The sequence below is a fragment of the Buteo buteo genome, chromosome 11 (assembly GCF_964188355.1).
Source record: "Buteo buteo chromosome 11, bButBut1.hap1.1, whole genome shotgun sequence".
NCBI classification, from domain to species: domain Eukaryota; kingdom Metazoa; phylum Chordata; class Aves; order Accipitriformes; family Accipitridae; genus Buteo; species Buteo buteo.
The window spans coordinates 42655446-42680943 of record NC_134181.1 but is presented as its reverse complement, the minus strand read 5'-3'; the positions used below and the strand labels follow the sequence as shown (position 1 = coordinate 42680943).

Below are 25498 nucleotides of genomic sequence, written 5' to 3'. Positions count from 1 at the left end.
TTGGGCTCGGGGGGGGTCTCACATCCTTCCTCCTCACCACCGGCTTCCCCCCCAGAGGGTCTTACACCCCCAGGACAGATGACTGGACGCAGTGGGTTCAGCTCTGTTGGTCTTTACTGGCTTGGGGGGACATGCGGGGCTGGAGGGGTGGGAGCCGCGGTGGCCTGGGCAGGGGGCTCCACGCATAGCCCCGTCCCACATTAGGGACATCAACAGATGCTATGGACAGTGCTGTGGCCGGCCGGGGGCTGGAGAGGAAAAAGTGACACCCCCCCGCCTTGAAATACAGGTTGTGACAACAAGCTGCATGTCCCCAAGTCATCTCAGATGTGGAGAGGAGAAAGAGAAGAGAGGAGAGCAGAAAGTGGCCGAGAAGAACAAGAAGATTAGAAGAAAACAAGAGGAGAAGGCAGCCAAGAAGACAAGATGATGACGAGAGGACAAGAAGAAAAGAAGACAAGAGAAGGCAGCCAAGAAGAGAAGACGATGACGAGAAGAAGGACAAGAAGATGAGAAGACAAGAAAAGGTGGCAGCCAAGAAGAGATGATGATGACAAGAGGAGAAGGACAAGAAGGCCAAGAAGAGGAGGAGAAGACAAGAAGATGAGGAAAACAAGGAGAGGAGGAGAAAAATGAGGAGAGGTGAAGATCAGAAGAGCAGAGCCGGTTGCTCCCCAACCCGGTGCCCAGGATGCAGCTCTCTGCTCCGGCCACCGCCACCGTGGCCACCCCACCGTGGAGCTGCTCCCCATGGGACCGGGGGCTCGTCCGGGGCCCTTTGCCCCTGGTCGGGGCCGGGGGCTCCTCCTTGCAGACCCCAACTGCCAACAGTCACCGGCTTCCCGGCCACCCTGGATCCTTGGCGGTCGCCCGGCCGGGGGGGTCTCTCCGTGCGGGTATCGCCAGCAGCAGCTCCGTCACGTCCCCCGGGGGTGGCCGGGGGGGGGTGTGTGTTTGCTGGGGTCTTCTCCCCATCCTGCCTGCCACCCACGGCCACCAAGCTGGGCGACTCATGGCCAGGCGTCCTCTTCCAGCCCCTCGCGCTCCCGCGGGACCCAGGCGGGCTCCAGGAAGGAGGAGAGGACGCTCTGCAGAGCCCCCCAGGACTTGCGCTCCCCGGGCTTGGGGCTGCCGGTGGGGGGCCGGGGGGGGGCCGCCCCGTAGCCCCTCGGGGTGGGGATCCTGGAGGGCTTCTTGTGGGGCTGCGTGTCCAGCCGGGGCTTGGCCCAGGGCCGCGGGGGCTGCGCGGGGAGGGAAGGCACCGGCTCGGGGACCCCCGGCAAACCCGGGGGGCCGTCCGCCGTGGCGGGGGTCTCCTCCGTCTCCGTCAGGTCGTCCTCCCCCGGCGCCCAGTCGGTGTCGGACTCGGGGCCCCCCCGCGTCTCCCGGGCGTCCCAAGAGGCCGGGAAGCAGCTGCTTTCATCGGAGGAGCTGGAGAGGGCCGGCCGGCGGCCGGCGTCCGCCATTTCGGGGGCCGCCGTCGGCGGGGGGCCGACCCCGTTCCCGCTCCGCCGTCCGTCCTCGGCGGGGAGGCCGTGCTTGCCGAAGACGTTGAGGGAGGACGAGGAAGAGCTGGAGGAGCAGTAGGCCGAGTCGGCGGCGGCGGTGGTGCCGGGGGGCGGCGGGGGCGCGGGGGGGTTCTCCCCGTCTTCCAGCTCCTCCATCATCCTGGTGTTGGCCAGGAACTCCTCCTCCAGCCGACGGAAGAGCTGCTGCTCCTGGCCGGGCTCCAGCCGCAGCGGGGCCCGCAGCCGCCTCGCCAGCTCCTCCAGCTCCCGTTGCAAGGCCTCCCCGGCCCCGCCGCCGTGGGGGGTCTCTGCGGACCCCCCCGGCCGTCGCCCCCCGACGCTTTCCTCCAGGGAGGAACGACGCGGGGTGGCAGCGGGGCTGCGGGCGGCCGGGCGGGAAGGGGTCCGGCTACGAGCGGGGCTGCTGGGCCGGGAGGGGGTCTCTGCCCTCGTCCAGGAGTGCTGGCCGTCCCGTCGGCGGCTGATGAGGAGCAGGGGCTGGGGGCCGGGGCGGCCGTGGCTGCGGGCACGCGGCGGGGCACGGCCGGGTCCGTTGGGGACCCTCGAGCGGCCGCGCTCCTCCGGAGCCGTTCGTCCGGCCGGCGAGGGTCCGACGTCGCGGGGAAGTTGCGGTGGGACCCCGCGGTTGGATTCTCGACGGCGGGGGGTCCCCCCGTCCCGCGGGGCCGGGGGTCCGCTCTGGGCGGAGGAGGTCGAGGAATCGCTGTCGCCCGAACAGCGGCGGGCGCGGGCGGGAGCGGGGTCGCGGGGCCTGGGGGGGGGGGTGGAGAGGGGGCTCAGGGTGGGGGGTAGGGGGGGACTGGGGGGGCAGCGGATGCCTCATTGCCCTCCCCATTCCCCTCCCATTGCACCCCCCCATTGCCCTCCCCATTGCACCCCCCGTTGCCCCCCCATCACCACCCAACTCCCCTCCCATTACACCCTCCTATTGCCCCCCCATTCCCCTCATTGCCCCCCCATTGCCCTCCCATTGCACCCCCGTTGCCCCCCCATTGCACCCCCGTTGCCCCCCCGTCACCACCCAACTCCCCTCCCATTACACCCTCCTATTGCCCCCCCATTCCCCTCATTGCCCCCCCATTCCCCTCCCATTCCACCCCCCCACTGCCCTCCCATTCCCTCCCATTACACCCCCCCCCCGCACGCCCTTTCCCGCGCTGCCGCCCCCGCCCCGCCCCGCGCCACCAGGGGGCAGTCCGCCCCAGCTGCCAATCATCGCCGAGGGGGCGTGCCTGCGACAGGCCCCGCCCCGCCGCGCGTCGCGCATGCGCGTTGGCCGCGGCGGGAAGAGGCCGTGGCGGAGGTTGGGGGGGGGGGGGGGAATGGTGTGGGGACCCCAGAACACGAGTGGCGTGGGGCAGGGATGGGCAGAGCTGTTTTAGCAGGGTTGGTTCCCTCAAGGGAGAGCAGGCCTTTGCCCCACAGCAGGCCCCAGCCCCACGGCGGGGCGAAAGCCCCGCCGTGGGGCTGGGGCCTGCTGTTGGGCTGAGGCCTTGCTGTGGGGCTGAGGCCTAGCCGTGGGGCTGAGGCCTGGGAGGCGGTGTGGGGTCCTCAGCTGGGCTGGGCAGCACCCACGGGTGCCCTACCTGAGCGTGCCGGCTCCCCGTGGCTCAGCGGGGTTCCTCGAAGGGCTGGCAGAGGTGGGCAGGGGAGCCTGGCCACCCCCCCGTGGGGGCAAACCCTCCTGTTTTGTGCCGGACGGTGGTTTCGGGATGCCCGTGTCCCCGACGCCTTTCGGTTGGTGGCTGCCCCGCTCCGTTCTGGTGTGGTTGCCATCCCCACCGGCCGAGTGGGTGCCGGCTGCGCGGGGGCGGCGGGGGGTGCTGGGGCTGGGGGCACGGGGCGTGGGGGAGAAGCCTGGGGCGCGGGGCTGGGGCAGGCGGTGAGCTGGAAACAGAGAGAGATGCCAGGAGGTCAGGGCGGGGGGTATGTCTCTCGTCAGCCACCCCCACCCTCACGTTAGCGCCGGCACCTGGCTTTTCCAGCCAGGGTTTCCCAGGCTGTGGGTTAATCACCTTGGGAATTAATTTGTACCCAAAATCCCGCCTTTCCTCACTCCACTTTTCCCCTTTCAGCCGGATCAGTGCCCCGAGCAGCCCAGCCCCAGGGAAAGGAACCCCACGCAGAGCCAGGAGTGGTGAAACGCAGTGAGGTGGGGTAGCACCGGCCAGGGTGTGGGGGTCGGAGGGCTGGGGGTGGTGGGTGGGGGTCCCTGGGCCCCGACATCCCGCGGGGGCACTCACAGAGGGAGGAGCACCGGCACGGGTCGTGCTTGTCCAGGTAATGTTCCAGTGTGTCCCAGCCGCCACCAACACGCACCATCACATGGCTCCTCAGCACCTGTGGGCAGCCCAGTGTCCATCACCCTGCCCGCCCTGCCTGTCCCCCAGGACGTGGCCAAAAAGCCAGCCTGCTCCCAGGGTGGTGGAGCTACAAGCACCGGCTGCGAACGGCCCCCCCTTGTACCCGACGTGGGGCAGCTTGTGGGGAGTAAGTTCAGCTCAAGGCCCACCCCATTGCAGGGTCCCTCAGGATGGGTCCCCACTGTGCTGAGGAGTGGGGGAAGGAGGAAGGTGGTGGGGGGTCCCGGCATAAGAGGGGGAACACGATGAGGCGAGAGACACGGCGGCGGCTCTTACTCGGACGAAGATGAGTGTGCTGGAGTCGCCCACTTTGTATTTACCCTCGGAGACCTTGACCATGGGGAACTGTGAGGGGCAGGAGCAGCAGCCCAGGATCTCCCGCACCTGCCGGCAGAGAGGGGAGGGGTCAGTGGGGCGCGGACCCCCAGCTATAGGGCCAGACCCTATAGATAGGTGCATGCAGAAGGGCTGTATATAGAGCCCATGGAGAGAGGGTAGCCAGCTCGGTCCCGGCCTCTCGGCTGCACCCATTGTGGTGGGGATGCTGTGCCCCCCCTCCCAATTCTGGCAGCTCCCCTCCTCCTGCCTGTGCTTGCTTGAGGGGGCAGGCCTGTGGGCAGCGCACTGTCTGTACCTGCCAGAAAGCAGCTGGGTGGGTTTGCGTGGGAGCCCAAGCCGGCAGCTCCCACCGCAGCCCCAGGCAGTGGGGAGCACCCACAGCTCCCACACACTGTGGGAGAGGGGCCTGGGGGGCTTCCCACGGCTGGCCACCCATGAGCAGGCTGAGAACGGGCACAACTCTCTTCATCTGCTGCCAGCCCCACTCTCTGGAGCCCACCCGCTCCGGGACCCCCGGGTGTGGGGAGCTCAGAGCTGCCCCAAAACTGGGAATGAGGAGGCAACATCCCCCACCGACACCCCCCCACTGGCCCCTGAACCACAGGGGATTTGCCCCCCCCCCCGCACCCCGCTATGGGGCAGGGACCTCCAGTGCCCCACTGCACCCCACATGCACCAACAGAAAAGGGTCAAAGCCCCCCCCCCCCCCAACTTTAACATTCAGCACTGATAAAAAGCCAAAGGGAGGATTTGGGGGGGCCGGCCAGGAGGACCCCCCCCCATCGCTGTGGGGCTGCCGGACAGCGCTGCCTGCTCGTCGGCTGCCTGCTCGCCAGCTGCCTGCTCTATCTGGGGCGGCCGTCCTGCCCGCGGCCTGGCCGGGGCTGACGTCAGGGATTAGGCAGGGAGCCACGGGGGGACGTGGGGACGCGGCCGCATCCTGCCCCGGCCCGAGGGGGGGGCGGGGGGGGGCACAGCACTGCCTCCCTCACCCCTAAATTTGGTTGTTTTTTTTTTTATAATTCCTCTTTTGTTTGGGTTTTGGGTTTTTTTTCAGTTCTGCCTTTCTGCCCATTGCAGGGGTCCAGCCAGGTCAGGATCCGGCCGCTCCGGTTCCCATCCGGGGCAGCAGCCAAGTGGCAAGGTCAGCCCCAACTGGGGAAACTGAGGCACGGGAGGATGGGGGGGGCTGCAGTGAGGTGGGGGGGGTCCTGACCCTGCTGCCATCCGGGGAGTGGGGGGGGACGGGCCAGATCCGGCACCATCAGGCTCCTCCCTGGCTCCAGCGCTGCCCATAAAAGCCGATGGCGAGGAATTACGCAGCCCGGAAAAATGCAGCCGGGGTTGGCAGTGCCCAGCCAGGGGGGCTGGGGGGGCTTGAGGGGGGGCAATAGCAGGAGGTGGGGGGACACCCTTTGCAGCAGCACTGGGTGGAGAGGGGGTGCAGGATGCTCCCCCTCCCCCCCCCGGAGTATGGCTGCTGCGGGACTTACTTAATGAGGAATTGGGGTTTCAATTAAAAAACAGCTTTGAGCTTAGGGAGTCAGGGGAGGGCAGACCCCCCCTGTCCCCTCCCCATCCCCTCCCCGTGTTCCCCCCGTCCCCGTATTAATCCGCTGTCTCGCGCGCGGGCCGGATCCTGCACCCAGCCCAGCTTTAATCCCTCCTGAGCCTCCTGGCCCCGGGGCAGGGGGTCCCTACACCCCGGCTTGCGGACGGGACCCCCCCCTGCTTCTCAACACCCCGAATCGTGGCTGTGTCCCCACATCCGTCTGTCTGTCCCTGGGGACACCAGCCCCAAGGTGCTGGGAGGAGGAGGGACGGATCCGGGCAGGAGCAGGTTCCTGGGGTGGGGACCACTGTGTGCCTGCCCCCCCCGCTGCAGGGAGGAAGTGGCAGGGGCGGAGGTGACACCCGTGTCCTCCCTGTGATTATGGCCATGGCCACCAAAATAACCCTGTCCTGACATCAGGAGCCCCCACAGGGCACGGGGGGGGGGGTGGCTGGGCGGCCGAGGACCTCCCATTGACCACGGAGAGCCTGGTTGGGTGGCTGGAGAGGACCTCCCATGGGCCACAGAGAGTCTGGTTGGGTGGGTAGAGAAGGACATCCCATGGGCTGCAGCTGGCCTGGTTGGGTGGACAGGGAGGACCTCCCATGGACCACAGAGCAGCCCATCGGGCAGACAGAGAGGACCTCCTAGACACCATAGAGCAGCCCATTGGGCAGACAGAGAGGACCTCCCGTAGACCATAGAGAAGCCCGTTGGGCAGACAGAGGGGACCTCCCAGGGACCGTAGAGCAGCCATAAAGGCCCTCACCCAAGCCCAGGGCTCCCAGGGGCGCGTGTCTCACCAGCTCGTCCAGGTTCTTCAGGTCGCAGAGGGCGATGGGCCGGGCCCTGCTGGGGTAGGCAGGCACCTGGGGGTCCCGGCTCTCCTGGCGCGTGCCCAGCACGCCGTAGGCCATTTGGTCCCTCATCTCCTCCTCGATCTCCTCCTCCATTTGGATCAGCATGGGGGCCAGCATGCCAAACTTGGAGCCCCTCCTGGCCACCTCCAACAAGCAGAGGACAAAGTTCTTCTCGTTCTTCTTCAGCACCAAGTCATTGGTCTCAAACATGAGGACGTCCTGGATGCCGAGGTCCTGCCGGCACCACTGGATGAAGTTGGAGACGTTATCCCGGGCGATGAAGGAACCCGGCACCACGTTCTTGGCTTGGAAGACGACCTCGTTCTGGGGGACGCGCATTCGGGCGGCCACCTCGGGGTGCCGCTGCTGGAAGTCCAGGGCGATGCGGTTGACGTTGTTGGCATGTCGGCAGAGGTGACAACCCGTCTCCAGGCTCTCCAGGAAGGTGTCCACCTGGATGTCCAGGTCGTAGAGGGTGTTGAACCACTCGGCCAGGTCCTCCTTCATGGCCTCCAGGTACTCCTCGCTGGAGCGGAAGGGACGGATGCTCTTGGAAGCGGCCGACTGGATGTGGCTCGGGTCGGCCATGGCGAGCTGCCTGCCAGGGGCGGGGTTGGGGGGGCAAAGAGCACCGTTACGGGCAGGCAACACCCCGCAACCCCACCCCCCCCAGCAGCTCCTCCCCAGGCAGAATTTGGCCACCCGCTGTGTGTTCCCCCTGCCCCGAGCCCTGGTGACCCCTCTGTGCCTCAGTTTCCCCCACCCACCCCTTGCCCGTGGGCAGGAGGGGCACCCCCCTACTGCCAGGACCCACGGCACCGGACACCCCCGTGTCCCCCACCCACACCCTGTCCCCTCTGCCACCCCCTCCGGGTTAATGAGTCACTTGTCACTAATGCCCACCCCCACTCCCAGGCCTGCGGCAGAGAGGTCTGTGCCCCCCCCACGCCAAAAAGCTGCCCAGTCATGGTGGGTGTCACCACCGTGGGGTGTCATGAGCAGGTGACACCCCCCCCCCAAGGGACCACGGTGCCACCGGGGTGCCCCACGCCAGGGGCAGGGAGAGTGTCGTGTCCCCCCCCCACCCTGCTACCAACCGTGTTGGGCCTCAGTGCTCAGCCGGGGGGGGGGGGGGCTGCACCCCCACCCTCCCAGACTGGTGAACCCCCCCCACCATGCTGGGGGGGAGCCCCAGTGCCCCCCCTCCACTCCTGTCCCCAGCCCCACACCCTGGGGGGGGGTCCCTTTCCCTGGGGGTGTCCCTGCTGCCGCGGGGGGGCTGCTCTGTCCTGGGGGGGGGGTGTCCTTCCCTCGAGTGGGGTCTCTGCTGGGGGGGGTCCTCTCTGCCGGAGGGGGGGGTGTTTCTCCTGCCCGGGGGGGCCCTTCCCTGGGGTGGTCGGTCTGTCTGTCTGGGGGGGGGCGGCGATTGGGCGAGGGTCAGCACCTGCGAGGCAGATGCCGACTTGTGCGGGGGGGGGGGGGGAGGGAAACGGGACGCGGGTGGAGACGCGCGGGGGGGGGCACAGGGCCAGCCGCTCCCCTCTTACCCCCCATTATCCCCCCCAATTCCCCCCCGCACTCACCGCCGGCTCCGCGCTCCGCTACCGCCGGGCCGGGCCGCGCCGCCCGCCCGCTCCCCGCTCCGGGCCGGGCCGCGGCTCTGAGCGCCGGGGGGGCCCCGCCGCCGCCGCCGCCGCCGCCCGGCTCCGCGCAGCCCCCGCCGCCATCCGCCTCCGGGAGCGGAGGGGACCGGGACCGGGAGCGGGATCGGGAGCGGAGAGCGCCCGCCGCCGCCGCCGCGCCCCGGCCGGGAAGTTGGAGGCGGCCCAGAAAGGGCCGGGACGGGAACGGCGGGCGGGGGCGGGCCGACACGCGGGACACGGACACGGCAAGGGGGGGGGGCATACGGCGACATAGCGACACAGCGCGACAGACACCCTGCCTCCCCCAGCCCGGGTGTGATGTGACACGGGGAGGGGGGGGGGGCACACTCCCACCCCCCCCAACCACCCAGCCCGGGAGGGGGGCAGGATCGGGCCCCTGCTCCCAGGAGCGCAGACCCAGCAGAGGAGGGAGGTGGGGAAACTGAGGCACGGGGCAGCACAGCTGCACGCCTGCAGTGGGGTGACCGCACCCCAAGTGGGTGTGGGGCTGGCTCCCCCCACGGGGATGGGGGCGCAGCCAGCCCTGCTCCAGCCTGGGTGAGGTGCAGAGGCATAAGGGAGGGGGGCATCGAGGGGTCTTGCGGCTGTGGGTGGGGGCACTTCCACCCCAAAGGGGCAGAACAGAGGGACCCATCCATGTCCCGCCCCCCAGCCCCCCAGGATGCTCTCAAGAGAGGCCAGAAGTGGTGCGGTTATAAACATCGGGAATTTTATTTTTAAAAAACCATCACAACCGTTAACATCGTTACAGTCCATCGCCGCCCCCAGGGTTTGCGCACAGCATGCTCACAACAAGGGGGGGGGCACGCGGGGTCATTTTTTCCTTAAACAACCGTTTTTAAAAGAAGGGGGGGAAAAAAAAAGATAACGCGGCACGCTACCGTTGAACTTGGTTTTAATGTTTCTCCACAAACGGTGAAAAATACTAAAGTACAGACAAGGAATAATCATAATGTTGTGGCCAACATTATAAATATGGAATTATAAATTTAAAACATTTTTCTGGTTTAAAAAATAAATCTGGTAGTAAATGCAGCTCTGCGGGCTCAGTCTCTAGTAGGGCCGGTCTCTGCGCTCCTGGCGGTGCTCGCCCCTGTGAGGGGAGGGAGAAACTGGGTCAGTCACGGTGCCCCAGGGTGTCCCCCCCCACCCCGGGCTGGGGAAGGGTCCTCATCCCACCACCCAAACCCAACCTGGGTGCTGGGGGGGAAGGAGCAGGGCCCAGGTGCCACCCCCTCCCCTTTCCCCAGTGATGGAGCGTTGGGGTTTGCCCCTTCCCCAGTAGAGGCTCAGCTCCCCCCCGCCCCAGCCGCTCTCCGTCCCCTTAGTACGTACTTGTCCATCTTTCCCGGTCCTCCGCGCCGTCCGCCTCTGCCCCCGCCTCCCATCTGGTCCATCAGGGGTCCCGGGGGCCCCCCGGGTCCTCCTCCTCCTCGCCGGCCACCTCCTCCGTAGCCACCTCGATCCATACCCCGTCCTCCTCTGAATCCACCTCTGTCTCCACCACCGCGGCCACCTCTGAACATGCCACCGGGTCCCCCGCGGTCCATGAGGCCACCTCCTCGGCCGCCTCTCATCCCCCCGGGGCCGCCTCTGCCGCGGTCTCCGCCTGGGAGAGAGGAGAAGAGGCTCAGAGCGCTCCGACGGGAGAGCTGGCCCGCTCCAGATGCTCCTCCGGCCCGTCAAACCCTGCCCCGACGAACCCGGCACATCCAGCTCCGGGAGAAGGTCCAGGAGCGGTTGGGAACCCTGAAGGCAACCAAGGCTGCAGGGGAGTGCGGCAGGCACGCCTCACCCAGCACAGAGCCAGGAGAGACGGGGCTCGTTAAGAGGGCGCTGCCTAATGAGGTGAAAGCAGTGCTTTGGGGAACAGAAGTGCTCCAGACAGCCCCGAGGAAGAGCCTCGGCAGTTCAAGAAGAGCTGGGAAGCGTGGGAGAGAGAGAGGGCCCGGCCTCCATTTCGCGGCTCAAGGAGGGACAAAGCCCCAGCAGCTCTTAGGGCTGGAAAGAGCCGTCCCCCGAGGAGCCCCGAAGCGGGCTTGGGGCAGCTTGCTGTAAACCCGGGGGGCTCCAGTCCCATTGTGAACTCTTCCACGCACATACCTGGAGGGGGGAAAGGGGGTGGAAGAAACCCTTCTGGTTTGGGAGCCTTGCACTGGTTACACTCCGTTCTCCAGGCAAAGTTCTGGTTTCCGCATCCCCTGGGCAAAAACACCAGTTAGCAAAGACCGGGAGGGAAGGCGTTCCTGGCTCAGTAACACTCGGAAGCGTTGCGTGGCCATTCGCAGGAGAGCAGACGCAAAAGCTGGTCAACGGGACCTGCAGCAAGTCGGCCAGGCTGCTCATTTGGCCACAGCTGCCCAGGCAGCGACACCAGCCCTCCCTCCCTGCTCTGGACGGGAGAAAGGAACTTTCTCGGAAGGCCCAGCAAGTCATTTTGGGAAAGGCCGATTTGTCCCAGCCAGTACCTCAGACAAAAGGGCCCCGCTTTGGGGCTCTGAGATAAGAGATGGCCGTTGTCACCAACACGCAAGCGACTAGGGAGGTGCCAGCCTCACACGGAGCTGCTGCGAAGATGTGGGCAGCATGAGATATGGATACCTACGGATTGGGGCACTGCCAGTCGCCGGCCCGGTGCTGGACGCTCCCGCCGGAAGGGTTTCCCCTGGATCCCCGCGGTCCTCTCGAGGAGAAGCCACCCCTGTCTCCACCTCTGCCTCCCATCCGGCCCATGGGGCCGCTGGGGCCGCCGGGCCCTCCCGGGCCGCCGGGCCCTCCCGGACCTGCAAGGAAGGTTCCGTTAATCCCAGGAGACGCTGGGCACGGCCGGAGGATGGGGCGCAGCTCGGCTGCCCTTCACGGGGGGCTGGACGTTACCTCCGCGGAGCGGGGGAGGCATTCCCCGCTGCTCACGTGGGGGCATCCCGCCCCGCATGCTGTTCATCGGGCCCTTCTTCCGCGCGAGGGTGACTTTGAGCTTGCTCCCCTGGAAATCCTTCCCTGGGAGGAATGCAAAGGCAAGAGCATCACTTCGCGTTGCAAGTGTCCGGCGCTCGCCGGATCCTGGTGTCACACACAACCGCACCCAGTCGGTCATCACACGGAAAATTTTCCTTAAGTGTCAAAGACAGCAGGAGGGCAAAATTTCACCCGTGGGACTGAGAGAAACTCTAGCTACAGGAGACAGCAGGTGACAGAAGCCTGGGCAACCAAGGACAACCACAGCCCAAGCACCACGTTTATCTGTTCCAGTTAAACCCAGGAACTTGTTAGGCAAAAGCCCGACCACCCAGATCCTCTGGCTACGATCCTCCACATACGGATATACTGACTTTGGTCAGACAAGAATTTAGTTTTGAAACCTAGAATAAAGCCGTTCCATCCCAAAACACACCCCGCATACTCACCATCAAACCATTCGACAGCTGTTTTGGCGGTAGACGGGTCGTCGTAAGATACCGTGGCATCTCCTTTCGGCTTGCCCGTTTCTTTGTCAATGTAGAGGTTTATCATAGGCTGCCCAGTCCTCTTGTTCATCTAGCAGGACAGCAAAATGTCACCTCAAGTCACCTCTCCCCATAAGCTGAGCGGGGACTCACTCTCCTCTGTTCTGCTTTTGACTTGAGACAACCGAGCCTCATTTTGGCAACTCCGTGGCAGAAGAAAGGGCCCCTCTGGCTTACCATGGGCGGCAGCTACCGCCCAAACAACCCAACAAATGAAGAACCAGCCCAGAACAGCGCTGCCTGGCCCGACAGGCCTCCCCACATCCTCCTCTGCTCTCTCCGCCACCCCGACCCCTCACGCTGTCACGCCATCCCACCAGCGGCAGATCCACAGAGGCACACTTCCTCTGCGGCTGTAAGTGCTGGTGCTTCCAAGAGCCTAATTCCGCTGTTGAGGGACAAACCCTGCAAAGGTTCTTTGGGAAAGCCTGAGCTACAGGTCAGGCCAACACCAGGCTGTGGCTGTCCTCCTGCCCAACCAGCCAGAGACCTGACAGCTCCTGGAAATGAAGGGCTAAAGGGAGACGAGCAATGTGCAGGCAGGGGGGAGGCGGGCAATCCCTTTCCCCCATGCCCTACCAGCTGGAGGCCGACCTGTGTTCCTCCTCACCTTGACAACACCACACTGTTTGAAGAAGTCTGCCAGATCCTCCAGGGTCACATTATCATTGAGTCCCTGCACGTAAACTGAGCTGTTGTCCGAGTCCTCATCTGGGTCCATAGGTGGGCCTAGGAGATAATTCACAGTGTCATTGCAGGGAGAGGAAAGGCAGCGATACAACAGAACGGAGTACTTTTCATCACGTCATCCCCTCAGCCAGCTGCGGCTTTGCTCTCAATGAGCGTATTTATGAAGTGACACGAAAACCCAGGCGCTGCGAGCGGCGGCTCTACACCACCTCCTCGCCGCAGGCCGGCAGGACCGCGCTGCGCCCCACTGCCGAGCGCCGGCTGCCGAGCCCAGATGCCGAGCTGGCCTGCCTCCCGCTGGCTGCCTGGCTGCTTCTCCCGCTGCAGACAGACAGACAGACACCCACACCCACCCAGCGCGAGAAGAACCGCGTCGTTAAACCGCTCAGTTGTAACGGGACACATCCCAGATGAGATGCGAGGAAGACCATCGTGTCCTTTGGGCTCCCACACGGACATCCACCCTCCCCCCCTCACTGCGCTAACCCCCCCTTTCTGCAGCAACGTGCTGATTCTGGAAGGCTGACGCATAACTTCCAGACACGCCTGTGCAACAGGAAGGAAAGAGCTGCACAGCGACAGGCCAGGGGTGGCAAAAGAGGAGGCTGCTGGACCAGCGCATACAAGCTCCGGGCTAAAGCTGCCTGAAAAGGTCTTTCTGCTGAACCGAACGGCCGCAGAGCAGCTCCCCCAAAAGCCCCCCTAGTTCCCGCGGAGAAGGGTAAGCATCTCACAAAGGTGGGTGGTTTTCCACCAGTCCAACTGTTCGGATGAACGGGGAATCAAGAAATAAATGAAATGGCCAGAAAGAGACTGCAAATGGCAGAGCATCCTCGCGCTCCTACAGAAGGGCACGCCGTGGGGCTACGCCTCCCGCGGCCGCAGCCCTCGTCCGGAGCAGAGAATGAGCGCAGAAGTCTCCATTTCAGGAGCTCGGGAGAGAGTCCGAGCAGTCATTGGCAATTACCTAAATCAAGGTCCGGTCCTTCTTCCATGTGTCCTGCCAGTCGGGAAAGAATCATAAGAAGCTGTGTTAGTGCACGCCTTGCAGGCTGAAGAACTGACACACACAATACTATCTACTTATAACCACCATTCGATGGCGCTGGTTAAACTCAAATTGACCTGCATTGCAAAAACATCAGCAATGCACCTTTACTTGGTGATCGGTTTGCTATTTTTAGCAGCCTTTCAAACCATTAACCACTATTACACTTTTTTTTTTTTTTAATGCTCTACCAGGCCAATCAGTTTTACGTTCATTAATAAAAAGTTACTTTACAAAAAATTTATTAAATCCAAACCATTTATTTTCCCCAAATTACAGAAGTGGTTGCTCAATTCTTCCAAGTTACCCTGTGTCCTGTAACCGCATACCCCTAGGCATTGCCGGCAGTACCCATTACAGTCTTGATGCATATGTCATTTTAACCACTTAAACTAATAAAAATTACACTTTGTTCTAAAAACTGACTGCAATTTTTTTTTTTTTTTAACACTATCCATTGTAATGCTCAAAAACTTACCACCAGGCTTATTGAAGCCACCTCGCTCTCCAGCGCTGCTGGGGGGATAAACGAAGAAATGAAGGCCTTTCCCTTTACAAAGCCAGTACCGCTCTGAGCCTCTGCGGCTCACTGGGAAGAAGGGCACTGGCTAAACATCTCCAAACAATGCATCTGTCTCTCTCTCTCTCATCTCGGCACTATGCCTTTCTTCAGGGCAGCTCGCTCAAATTTCCTTTACATATACGCAACCTCGCTTGTCTGGTTTTAGACACCACTTTGCTGTCGGTACCCTTGCATTACTTGTATGGGTATTATCAGTGCAATACTTGGCAAAAAATGTTTTCAAGCGTTACAAATTGGGCTTTTGCTTCAGAGAAATCGTGGGGTCGTTCACTGGTCAACTCCCTCCCCTTCGTGTGTACATAAAGGTGCACCCTCAGCCTCTCGCAGCACGAGAGCGAAACGAGCCCGCGGGTCCCTGACATTAACAGTTAAAAAGGTAGGAGACAACCATACGCGATACCTACAACACAGTTCAGATGACATTTCCGCTAAAAACCTCGGTATAAAGCCATACATTCAGGTCACTACTGAATTTAACAAGTCTCTGTGGAGGGAGAACTTACAGAATACAGCGGGGGCTCGAAGGCCTGGGGTGCAGCTTTGTGGACACAGACCAGAACGGCAGATTTCAGCACGCGCCAATGCAAACTGACGGCCGCAGCTTTCATCGAAAGCTTTGGCTGAAGCGTTCAGCTAAGACTGCTTTTAAGTGCTGGTTAATTAGGAAAATGCCACCTGAAAAGGATTTTGGTGTTTCTTGCTCTTTTTGGAGAGCCAAAAAGCTGTTTGGAAGGAGATGAGCAGAGGAGGGAGAGCACCGCTTATTTTCTAGCAAGTATTGCACCTCTAATACTGGAAAAAAAAAACGTTGTCAATACACAGTTTCAAGCTGTTGCATGCAGCTTTGCCTCCTTTTGTTAAAGTACACACCATTTACGTAATGTCTCTCTTTTTAAACATATACGTTTACACTTTTTAACGTTACACAATTCTAAAGTAGTATACCTCCTCTGGTTTTATTACCAAACAACAAGTAGGCAGTTACCAAAGTTACAGAAGGATTCCATTTATACAATGAATACATTTGGTTAAAAATATTCTATGTATATTTTTCCTCTCCATATGGACACCGTGTCTAGTCCCACTTTTCATTATGCTGCCGGCTGAGTACTGAGTACGGGTACTTTTTAAGTATTGAAGTGTATACAAGGCTCTCACTTTGTAACCTGTAGCATATAAATGCGACAAAGCATGTTAAAAAGTTTCCATGTTTAACAGCCAATGAAAATATAAAATAATTGAGTCAATGAAAAAGGGCACGTTAATAACATCGAGCTCCTTACCTGCCGGAGACACTGAAATCCATCACCACAGCATGCTAAGAAGGGCCGAGTTCCCCTACCTGCCCCTTGGCGTTCATAGGAAGGCCACCTTTTCTATGGACAGCAGAAAGTCTACGTCCATAAAGCAGGGGACCGTTTGTAATGGTCTAGTCAGGTGGAAATCACTACGTATGCAATTTAAGCTCAGATTAGGGTGTGAAATCAGACACAGATGACAAATCTTTTGCATAAGAAGCTTCGAAGGGGCTAGAAATTTTAAGATGTGATGATAGACATTTCAAGTGTCTACATCTACTTTAAACCATTAGAGATAAATACATCATGGGTGAAATCTTTATGCAGAACCATGGAACTCTGTTCCACTCAAGCCAATTCAAGCCAGATGTGTTCCAACACAAGCCAGTCTTTTTTCTTCTATTACCATACACCGGTAGTTGTATTTCTCCGATAAAGATTTCATGCCACTTCCATTCATTTCGACAGAGCTATGCAGAATGGGACTATCGATTGCCAAACTCCGGTTGCCACCAGGCTGTAAAACACCTCAAGAAGTTCCCTATCGAGGAGAAGCTGCAATTCTGGCCACCCTGCCAAGTACCAGGGCTAGCACAGCACATCCCACACCACATCTCCAGTGTGCACCTAGGGACACTCTGCATAGCTCTGAACGACGGTGTGAGGGGATGGAACACACACAAAGCTACATCTTCCTTCTCTTAGGAGCCTTTGGGATTAGTCCTCCTTCCTTGCCTCTATCAAAACAAACATCACAGACAGGGAGACACACTGCTGACCTGAAGGCATAGGTTTACCAAACCAGATTTTGCCATCAGTTAAAATGGCGAAACTGATTTAGACCACCTGAAAGCTCCAATGGGGAGCAGTCCTGGGCGCCAAGCCAGATCTCTTTACGTTCTTGGGGTCTTTCTTCACACTCCAACCAAGCTCTAAGTGTTCTGGCCACTCAGAGTCATGGCTTCGACAGCAGCAATCTGCCCCAGCCATACGCTTACAGGGGCAGCTCCGTGTGCTGCTGCTAAGGTGAAGAGGCTGACGGCGTAACACGGGGCTGACACGAGGCTTCTGCCTTGTACATACCTGAACTGTCAAGATCCCCACTACTGAGGCACAGGGAGTGACTCCTGGACCTGGCGGAAGGTTTGTGTGTGTTCAATCCAGAGTTACTGTTAAACCCCACAGAGGATTTCACCTCTGCGTGACCATGAAGGGAGCTGAAAGTTCCAGGTTTAGCAATACCCCTAATTCCCCCCCTGGGGCCCAACCAGCCGCAGGACAAAAAAAAAAAAAAAATAGATCCTGCTCCTAATTTCCCCTAGGATAATATTTCCATGGATTAGAAGCAATGCTGCTACAGAGATGTTCCCCATGGAAGTACTGTTGGGAATGTCAACCTTTCAGTCCCTTCTTTCCATTTCAAATCCTATGGGTGAACCAGAATTAGATAAAAGGAGAAAAGATTTGCTCTTACCCCATTCCACCGCGTCCTCCTCCCCGCCCACCTCTGCTCATGCCTCCGCGATCATATCCCCCTCTTCCCCTGCCCCGGTTATCAGGGCCGCTCATATTCCGGTTCTCTCCCGGGCCTGAAAAGCCTCCGGATTCCTGTCCATATACGTTCATGCTGCTAGGATGGTCCTGACGGAATGAGCCTGAGGAAGTTTGTAACAAACACATTAGGGAGCTGCAGACAAGAGTGGTCGAAGCTGCCTGCCCCCCTTTCTAAGCCCTTTTACCTGCCTTCAGCACCAAAACATAATCGTGACAATCACGCTGTGGCTACAGTGCTTACAGCAACAGCGTTAATTTAAGGAGATATGTGCCGCCTTCCGTTTGCAGAATCAAGTTTTATGCTAGGCCCTACCAGGCTGACCTCTGCAGAACTGCCACCTGGCTGAACAGAATTGTTTACACCAAGTCTTGCCCACTCCAGCCACAACAGTATTTTGTGCTTCTGTGTTTTTCAACAACCCGGTCACCTTTGCTACGCCAAGGGGAGTACTGCAATTTGCCATGGCACCAGGCAAGCCGTTTTTCAGTGAGAAAGGGCAAAACCCAGCTACAGTACGCTCTCCCTTCAACACAGCTGCAAGCTTTAGATCCAAAGTAACGCCAAGCCTGCTTCAGAGACAGCCTACCCTGCAAAGGCAAGGGAGACTGACCCTTTGCTCCACAACCACGTGGCTCTGCTAAGCACACTCACTCTGTTGGCCGTAACTGCTGCTCTGCTGGCTGTACTGGCTTGGAGCCTGGCTGTAGGATCCCGTCTGGGGCGGGTAACTAGTCGGCGGCGGCTGCTGCCCGTAGCTGGTTTGTTGGCCATAGCTAGTCTGTTGTCCGTAGGTGCTCTGCTGCCCGTAGGTGCTCTGCTGGGAGTAAGTGCTCTGATCGTAACTGCTTGGCTGTGTGGAGGAATAGCTGGAAGACAAAAGCATTGTAAAGATGGAAAGATGAGTCAATTCACTGGCAATGTGCATTAGGCTGCAGAATTGGCTCACACTAGAAGGTAATGCAATTATGAGCCATATGTACTGTTGTAAACCATTTAAAAAGGTGAAGTCACCCTATGGAGGCTAGTCTGGTGGCAGGAGACAAAACAAACCTGGTAGACTGCTAAAAGCAAAATCCATGCAACCGGTCACAATTTATTGGTAGAAGTGCCAGGGCAAAAATCAGTGGCAATGCAGGTAAACAGTCTCCCTTTCTGCCTCAGCACTGAAATATTTTCAGATGATGGATAATAAAACAGGCCCCCCTCGCACATCTCGGGCTTTAAGAATTTCGTCACATACACTTTAGAAGCCAGCATCAGCATATTAAAGACACCTGAGGGGAAGAGGTGAGCCCCTCCTCAAAGCCATGTGTAAGGACGCAGCAAAAGGTCGCTATATCTAGGAAATTTTTTAAAAACATCTGTCATCCTTACATCTTGCTACTGCAGGTGCGTACGCAGAGACACTCATGCACTCAATCATAGCCTCAACTTCCCTACGACAGGAAGTACACCAACAAGAACCACACCTCCCTCCTCCCAGGACACCAAACTTCCTTTTACATCTGTTTAAAATCCCTTGAGAAAAACCCTTTTGCCCAAGCTAACCTGAAAGTTCTCAGGACAGCTGCATCAGGCTTACCCTGCTGGGAGAGTTACCTGGTAGGAGGATAGGAGGGAGGCGCAGTGACCGGCTGCATAGGGTAGCTGGCAGGCACCTGAGGATAGCTGTAGTTGCTCTGTCCATACCCTAGGCTGGGCTGGCTGTAGCCTGTTGTACTCGATTGCGGCTGGCTGGTCTCTGCTGGTTTGCTGCCATCCTGGGGTCTACAGAGCAACATTGAACAAGAAGGAAACATTGGTGCAAACCCCCACCTCTGGTAGCAGCGAAGGCGCTCAGCGCCTGCCCCCCCCCCCCCGCCCCGGACTGAACAGCACTACCTATTCATTCCTTTGGGTAGCATTACAAGCTGGCACTGCATCAGTGTCAGTCACTCTAGCAGCAGCTAATATATGCTCATTAAACACTAAACATTTTAGCACTTGCTGACTGGGTATTTGCACACTGCCCTGCCATCAGGAAAGGCCCAGGCAGCACCCTGAACAGAGAGTGCAGAGCACTACAGTTTCTGTTCACCATCTGCGTTACGAAACCGAAGGCCAGGGATTTAGACTTTGGCTCTAGAACGGAGTCAAGGATGTGACATGGCCAGGAAAGTGGTCAGCAGCACTGCCCCTCCGCTCGAGCTGGTTTTGCACAACTCTTGGAAACGACGAGCTCAAAAGCAGCCAGACACGTTGTCAGTTAAATGCACCATTGTTTGGTTCAGAATCCAGTGCAAGCAGATATTGCCCCATATATGTTATCTGATGAAAGGGAAAGGATGTTGGGGGTTGGATTAGATGACCTTTAAAGGTCCCTTCCAACCCAAACTATACTGTGATTCTACGTTTAGTATTAACTCTCAAGGCCTGAAAATAAAGAGAACCCTTCTTTCATATTTGTCCCATACTGTTTATAATCTCTAAGTGTTTATCAGAGCAGAGTAAAAAGAGTTAAGCGACTTTTGTTGTACAAGCTGGGAAAAACTATTTTAAATGATGTCAGGATTCATCCTTAAAAGTGTAATCTGACAGATACAGAGCTGTGCCAAGCTCCGCCTTTCCTTAATGGAGTGGTGGCTACTAACATCAGGTGAACGAATAAAGCAGTTTTTACTCACTACTAAACAAGTTTCCATGATGTATTCTAAATCTTTCATACCTTGAGCAAACAATTAAACTAAATATACTATTGGCAGTGCCCAGACATAAGAGATTTAAAAAGGAAATTGTCTACAGCATGTGCATCCACTCAAGAAGTCACAGTACGTAACAGTATCCTGCCTGACCCCGTGACTCAATATCAGATCAGATTGGTCCGTTTTCTGTTCTGCATCGTGAGTCAAGAGCCCATTTTTGCCGCTTGGTTGCTCTCCTCATCTCCCAGTAACAGTGCTGACTCACCGTGCCAGAGCAGAACCTACCTACGCAGCTTCCCCCGGCCCTGAAACGCGATGGGATCGGATGCAGCAAGAGCAAAGCTCAAGCGCAACAGGCAGAGAAAAGGTGTAAGCAAAAGCAGGGGGCCCCAGTTCAGCTGGTGGTGTGCTGGGGCTCTCCCCGACAGCAGGGCAAACGCAGCCTTAGGAGGAAGAGAGATGTTACCTTGTGGGAGCAGATGCTGCTGGCTGCTGCCCGTAGGCTGGGTAGGCGGGCTGGGTGCCGTAAGCGGACGGTGCTGCGTAGGAAGCCTGGGTGGTGGTAACCGTAGCGGTGCTAGTATCGTAGGCGGCTGTGCCATACCCCTGGACGGGCTGACTGTACGCTGGGGGGGCAGTCGGGGTGGTATAACCTAGAACAGACGACAGCCTCATCAGATTAGTTTGGCGACCTTCACTTGCCATGTTTCAGACTATTGCGCTTCTGTTGATGGTTTATCAGACCTCGGGTACAGCACTGATTTTACCACTGCAGAAATATCACAGATAACCTGAAAATGATGAACTAACCCATGCTGCCCCTTTGCCTTCCTCTGAGAAACCCCCTGCCCTGGGAAGCCTCAGCCTACAGCCCCAGTTCTACCCTCACCATCCAAAAACCACGCTCCGAGGAGCTTTCTGGAAGCCACCCTTCAATCAGCATCCAAAGGCTGTTTGTTTACAGCTACCAAAGCTCATGGCTAATGTAATAAAGCGCACACAGGGCAAGCTGAGGCATGCAGCGTCTTCTGAACACAGGAAGACTAAACAAAGCTGTTCAGTCAAAGTAAAAGAAATCCAATCAATTTAAGAAGTACGGTCCCATCCTTTCAGCTTTTTTGAAAAATAAAAGCACAAAATGGCACCAGGCTGACTTGACAAGTCTTTTTGAGCCATTTATGAAGCCTTATTTTAAATCAGTAATTCTGGAAACAAAAGAAAAGCACTTTACATTTGCTTTAACTTAAGAGAAAGGTCAAAAGAGACACATAAGGTAGCTCCTGATGTTTTATGTACCTTCACTTTTCTTAGAATTTCAGTTTGTTTCAGGTAGAAAACTCAGAGCTCAGACATTTATTTCTGAACAATTTTACAAGAATATCCAAGATCCCAAACCAGTTCCATTTAAATTAGTCTTTCCAGCAGCCACCGCTGTATAATTTAGCCAACCGTTTGGCTTGTCACAAAGGTGAACTGTAAACCCGGTACTAACGCAGTGGCTTTTTATAGTTAGGAACCTTGTGAGCAGGTTTTCAAATTACGAAATGGAGACTTACATGAAAAAACATCAATTAAAATTTTTGTTAGCAAAAGCTGACTTACTAAAAATATAAAACATCGATTGACACAGAGCAGCCAACTGGTCTCAGTCTTACTGATGTGATCTTAACTGCATCAGTTAAGATAACAGCTTCTCCATCACTTCTTATTTTTAATAAACATAGGACACTTTGACATACTCTTCCTTCTAATTATACAGCATTTTAGGCAAATTGTGCTGTAGCTTTTTATTTCAATTCCCTAATTTGCAAAACAAATGTACTTCCAGCAGAATACCGTGTGCCCTCACAAAGCACTGTGGTACTTCCACATCTCGCTGTTCCTGCTACAAAATCAGGACCCTTCCCACTGGCCCTCTGAATCAGTGAGTAAAGAGGAAGAGAAGTGAGAGGAGGAAGTTTGCACAGCGCATTTAGTTAAAAAAAAAAAAAAAAAAAATCTTCAGCTTTCTGTCCCGAGCATTGCTCTTGAGCTTTCTGGTTAGGCTCAGGATCCTGATGAAGGGGCTCCAAGGGGACACAAGCCTGTCCACTCTTGTCACCTGCAATCAGCTAGCCTAAAAGCCCCTGCCCACTCCCACAAGCCTCATTCCTCCTGCCCTGGGCCCCCCACACTTGTCACGCTACCACCCTCCTGCTGAACACCATAGGCTGGCTTCCACATCACAGGGCTGCCAACCTGGAAACATCAAAGCGAGAGAGCAAGCTGGTCTCGCACTGGGAAGTAACTTGCACAAATCACTAGCAAATCAGTTTTCATGGTCATTATTCCTTTTTGCTGAGAGGTTCTCTGAAAAGCAAAGTCCTGTTCTGAGCGTTGCTGAGAAGGGTGAATGGGATGATGTCGAACAGGATAAAATGAGCATGATTTTTAGAGCCTCGGACAAATTTAAACAGTCCAAATGCTGCAACGTGAGCTACCACAGCATTTCCACAGAGCAACGACACCAGAAGTTAAATGAATCCTTATTTTAACTGGCCGAAGCCTGACCACATACTAAAAAAGCCTGCTGTTTGCATAAGTACAGCCTGCAGTAAGTGCTGCTGAAGCCACAGCCTTGCCCTGGGCTGTTCTCGTCAGACTCGGAGCCACGGGGTGGTCCTCCCACATCTGGGCCCCTTCTCTCGGTACTGTTACTGGCAGCACTAACCTCTCCAATCAAGCGAGCAAGCAGGTTTGCTGACACCTGGCTCTGCAGTCAATAGAATAAAAGGAAGGAAAAAAAATCCTGAATTTTAATGCTTCAGCTCTAGATGGAGCATTTCCCCTTGTGCAAGTGCGCTCAGCAGGAAGGGTTTGTACCAAAGAAAGAAAAGGCAGTGATTTAACATCCCACTGGTTTAAATTTTCATTTCAACAACTTAGTTTAGGTACTCTGAAAATCCTCAAGAGCTGTGTTTTTGAGGGGGGCATTTACATTACATCACTTCTCTCTCCTCCCCCCACCAGTTAGTAAGATAAACGGCGAGTCTGCAGAACAGCTACTGTAAGAAAAAGGTAACAGAAGAACTTTGATAACCTGCTTAAGATGTCCAGTTACGTGGCTCAGTTTCCTCTCAAAGTATCCAAGCCTGCAAGCAAAACCCTTATTGAAGTCTAGGAATTCTTCAGGCGGAGGGGAAGCTTGCAGGATTTGGTCCTCAGAGAACATCAACTGAAAATACTGGATTCAAAGAGATTTATTCTGAAATAAGCAGGCTTCATGTCAGCTAGCAGCAGTTTTTGAAGGCTTCTCTCTGATGCAAGCAGTATTAAAAGCTACCCACGGGGTCTGCGTGCCCAACGAGAGCCGACTCCTGTTTGGCATGCATTATCTTCTACCAGTGATGGTCTGGAGAAGGGGACACAGAGGCTACCACCTCTCTGCTCTATTCTGGTAAAACAGATTATTGTGGTAGCCAAGACAGCTATGGGTGGGTTAATTTCAAATTCTAAATACATTAGAAACTTAAAATATACATAACCCTAAATTTCACAGGTAAAAAGAGAAGTGGGGGCTGGCTGTCTTTAGAGAGTAATTCCCACTTAGCTACTTAAGGGACATTCATACTTGAACATTTGAAATAATGTCTTTGCCCCCAAACAACATTGTTAGAAAGCCAATAACCCTAACAGATGCAGCTCTTTATCGACTCTTGTAATTCATGCTTATACACCACAGTGATTAAAGAGCAAACCATGACCACCGCTCTGATGGTGCCGATTAATCCCCTAATCCAGCTGGCATCCGGGGAGCTGCTGAGGAGCCCGCAGGCTCCCGAACCCCTCTTCTCCGTAATAAACCAACGGGGCGACTCCAAGACTCCTTTTCCTACAGTCTCGGGGAAGAAGCCTTCTGGGAGGAAGCCCAACCTGGGCGGTAACTCTCACCTTGGGCGGCCCAGGAGTCAGTGCAAGGCTGGATGGCAGAGTGCTTGGGACAGAAAGGTCCCTGGGCAGGCTGAAACAGACCTCAGCTGAGGCTCTGAGGTGATGCAGAGGAATTGTCTCTGCCGTTCCTGCAGAGTCCCGAGAGGCTGTATCTGCACAGGATTTGAATTTCCCTGACCACAATGGCATCTTGCCCCCAAAATAGGCTGTTAAAGACAAAAAAAGGCACCTTGCTTTTAAGTAATTGCAGACATCCCTCTGCTACAAAAAGGCAATGCCTAGGAAAAATAAATTGAGATTCAACCATAAAAATTGCACATCTCTTGGGGCATAAAGATGTATACCCCAGGCAACACCCCGGGCTTTATTTAGTATGAAAGGCAAAGATGAAGAGAGGGAGACAGGCTTTAAGCACTATCAGTCTCTTTGCACAGCTCTGGCTCCTCAAGGAGAGGCAGGTGTAGGAAGAATAAATACAACCTGGCACTCTGCCTGGAGAGTAACATCAACAGTTCTGCCACAGACCAGTGCTACAGGGATCGAGGCAAATCCTACCTGAAAGCCTGATATGATCTTTTGCTTGACCACTTCCTAAGTTTTCTTTTTTTTTTTTTTATGAAAAGAAAATAAGATTATTGCCTAAAAAAAAAAAAAAGCTGTGCAAGAAAAGATGCCTAGTATTATTATTCCTCCAGCAAATATACTCTTAAGGGACTAGCAAAAACATGAACAGCGCAGCTTCCTGGGACCACTGCACAACTGGAGTCCGTAATAAGGATTAAGGGACTCAAACATTTCAAAGAAAGGAATTTTGGGAGTCCACAAATCCTTTTGCTGCCATTTATGTCCATATACTAAATTAAAGGAAAAAAACCTGTAGATAGCCTGCAGTGACACAGGCTAAAGGGTACTGGCTCTCATTCTGCAGGACATGTGCTAACTGCCAGGCAGAAATTTTCCTTATCTGTGTAAAGATGTTAAATATTTTAAATGCCATGTAAGTGGACAGACTACAGGTTAACATTTCCTCTCCACCTCCTCCTCGTGAAGCATTTCTCAGTGGCTTCTGTGGCCAGATACCCCATTGACTGTCTCTCCTGGTATTCCCTTGCTTTAGGAAGTATTTAAGAAAGCTCCCACCCTAATAGATGTTTACAATGTCTCTCATAGCAAAGGATGCATCTGCAGAAAATGGTACCCAAGGCATTACTTGGAGGAAAATTTGCTTTCTTTTTCAGTCTCCTGAACATTCAGTCCAAATATACCAGAATTGAACGATGTCTCAATAGTTTCTTTCAGACATTAAGACACTCGTATGTACAAACTCCAGTTTGAAGAGCACACGTTGGAATAGTTTACAGCGCATTAATGAACATGTGACGTATGCGTCTGCACTGGAAATCCAAAGACAACATGGAACATGCAAAGGTGGTTGTCAGGACGTCCGGACGTGTCTAACCATGCTGTTTACCCTTTAGGAAATGGTAGGACAATGGGGTTAGATTCACCTGAAACGTCTCAGCATGGCTGTCATTAGTGTTCAGGAAGTTTCATCCATAAAGTACGCCACTTGGAGACTTTACAGAGATGTGGAGATGGCAAACAGCATTGCAGCCTAGCAAATTCTTACTGTCATTGTGTGTGTGCGCTCTGATGCTGGACTTTTTTAGTGCTAAAACCAAGTGACACCTAAAGGGTTAACACCACAAGTTTAGACAGGATGAGACAGCATTTTCCATGCAAGAGTGAGCAGGATAGTCAAACCTGTACTGGTCCCTTCTACTGTGGGAAGCACAAGACAAAAAGTAGAGGGTACACTATCAGAACAGGCATACATCACTTCTACTGATTTGATTTTCAGGCAACCGAAGTGCTGAGGACACCGGTTCTCAAGAGCAGC

The 25498-nt window shown here is 56.3% G+C and overlaps 2 protein-coding genes and 1 long non-coding RNA gene across 5 annotated transcripts; 1 reads left to right on the top strand and 2 right to left on the bottom strand.

Annotated features, from left to right (window-relative positions):
- Positions 1 to 96: 96 nt before the first annotated feature.
- Positions 97 to 8965, bottom strand: GAS2L1 (growth arrest specific 2 like 1). Of its 2 annotated transcripts, none has more exons than XM_075041860.1 (6): positions 8227 to 8965; positions 6587 to 7241; positions 4169 to 4276; positions 3773 to 3869; positions 3116 to 3416; positions 97 to 2280 (listed from the first exon to the last, which is right to left on the bottom strand). In XM_075041860.1, exons 1-6 carry the CDS (start codon positions 8943 to 8945, stop codon positions 1011 to 1013), a joined length of 3150 nt encoding a protein of 1049 aa, XP_074897961.1. In that variant the 5' UTR covers positions 8946 to 8965; the 3' UTR covers positions 97 to 1010. The 2 variants fall into 2 exon arrangements, with proteins under 2 accessions (XP_074897961.1, XP_074897962.1); XM_075041861.1 differs by having other exon boundaries at positions 6587 to 7237; positions 8227 to 8341.
- On the top strand, positions 3452 to 6966 carry LOC142037431 (uncharacterized). Its single transcript, XR_012652374.1, has 3 exons — positions 3452 to 3681; positions 5312 to 5375; positions 6830 to 6966. It is a non-coding gene; the product is annotated as an uncharacterized LOC142037431 (long non-coding RNA).
- Positions 8966 to 9185: 220 nt separating the features above from the next.
- On the bottom strand, positions 9186 to 24224 carry EWSR1 (EWS RNA binding protein 1). 2 transcript variants are annotated; one of them, XM_075041862.1, is made up of 14 exons: positions 22748 to 24224; positions 20135 to 20321; positions 18587 to 18754; positions 17639 to 17853; positions 16907 to 17087; positions 14030 to 14067; positions 13471 to 13503; positions 12424 to 12542; positions 11715 to 11844; positions 11185 to 11307; positions 10913 to 11090; positions 10411 to 10508; positions 9643 to 9916; positions 9186 to 9400 (listed from the first exon to the last, which is right to left on the bottom strand). In XM_075041862.1, the coding sequence occupies exons 3-14, from the start codon at positions 18625 to 18627 to the stop codon at positions 9361 to 9363; spliced, it is 1470 nt and encodes a 489-aa protein (XP_074897963.1). In that variant the 5' UTR covers positions 18628 to 18754; positions 20135 to 20321; positions 22748 to 24224; the 3' UTR covers positions 9186 to 9360. The 2 variants fall into 2 exon arrangements, with proteins under 2 accessions (XP_074897963.1, XP_074897964.1); XM_075041863.1 differs by having other exon boundaries at positions 14030 to 14064; positions 22748 to 24223.
- Between the last annotated feature and the right edge of the window lie 1274 nt (positions 24225 to 25498).

Coding starts and splice junctions, on each gene's coding strand:
- GAS2L1 (XM_075041860.1), bottom strand. CDS start 8,945: ATGGATGGGTCCCTCTGTTCTGCCCCTTTGGGGTGGAAGTGCCCCCAC. Junction 3,870..4,168: donor GCACACTCATCTTCGTCCGA/GTAAGAGCCGCC, acceptor GGCTGCCCACAG/GTGCTGAGGAGCCATGTGAT. Junction 2,281..3,115: donor CGGGGAGCCGGCACGCTCAG/GTAGGGCACCCG, acceptor CCCCCCCCCCAG/GCCCCGCGACCCCGCTCCCG.
- EWSR1 (XM_075041862.1), bottom strand. CDS start 18,627: ATGCAGCCGGTCACTGCGCCTCCCTCCTATCCTCCTACCAG. Junction 17,854..18,586: donor CCCTCCTATCCTCCTACCAG/GTAACTCTCCCA, acceptor TTTGTCTTCCAG/CTATTCCTCCACACAGCCAA. Junction 11,308..11,714: donor AGCTGTCGAATGGTTTGATG/GTGAGTATGCGG, acceptor CATTCCTCCCAG/GGAAGGATTTCCAGGGGAGC.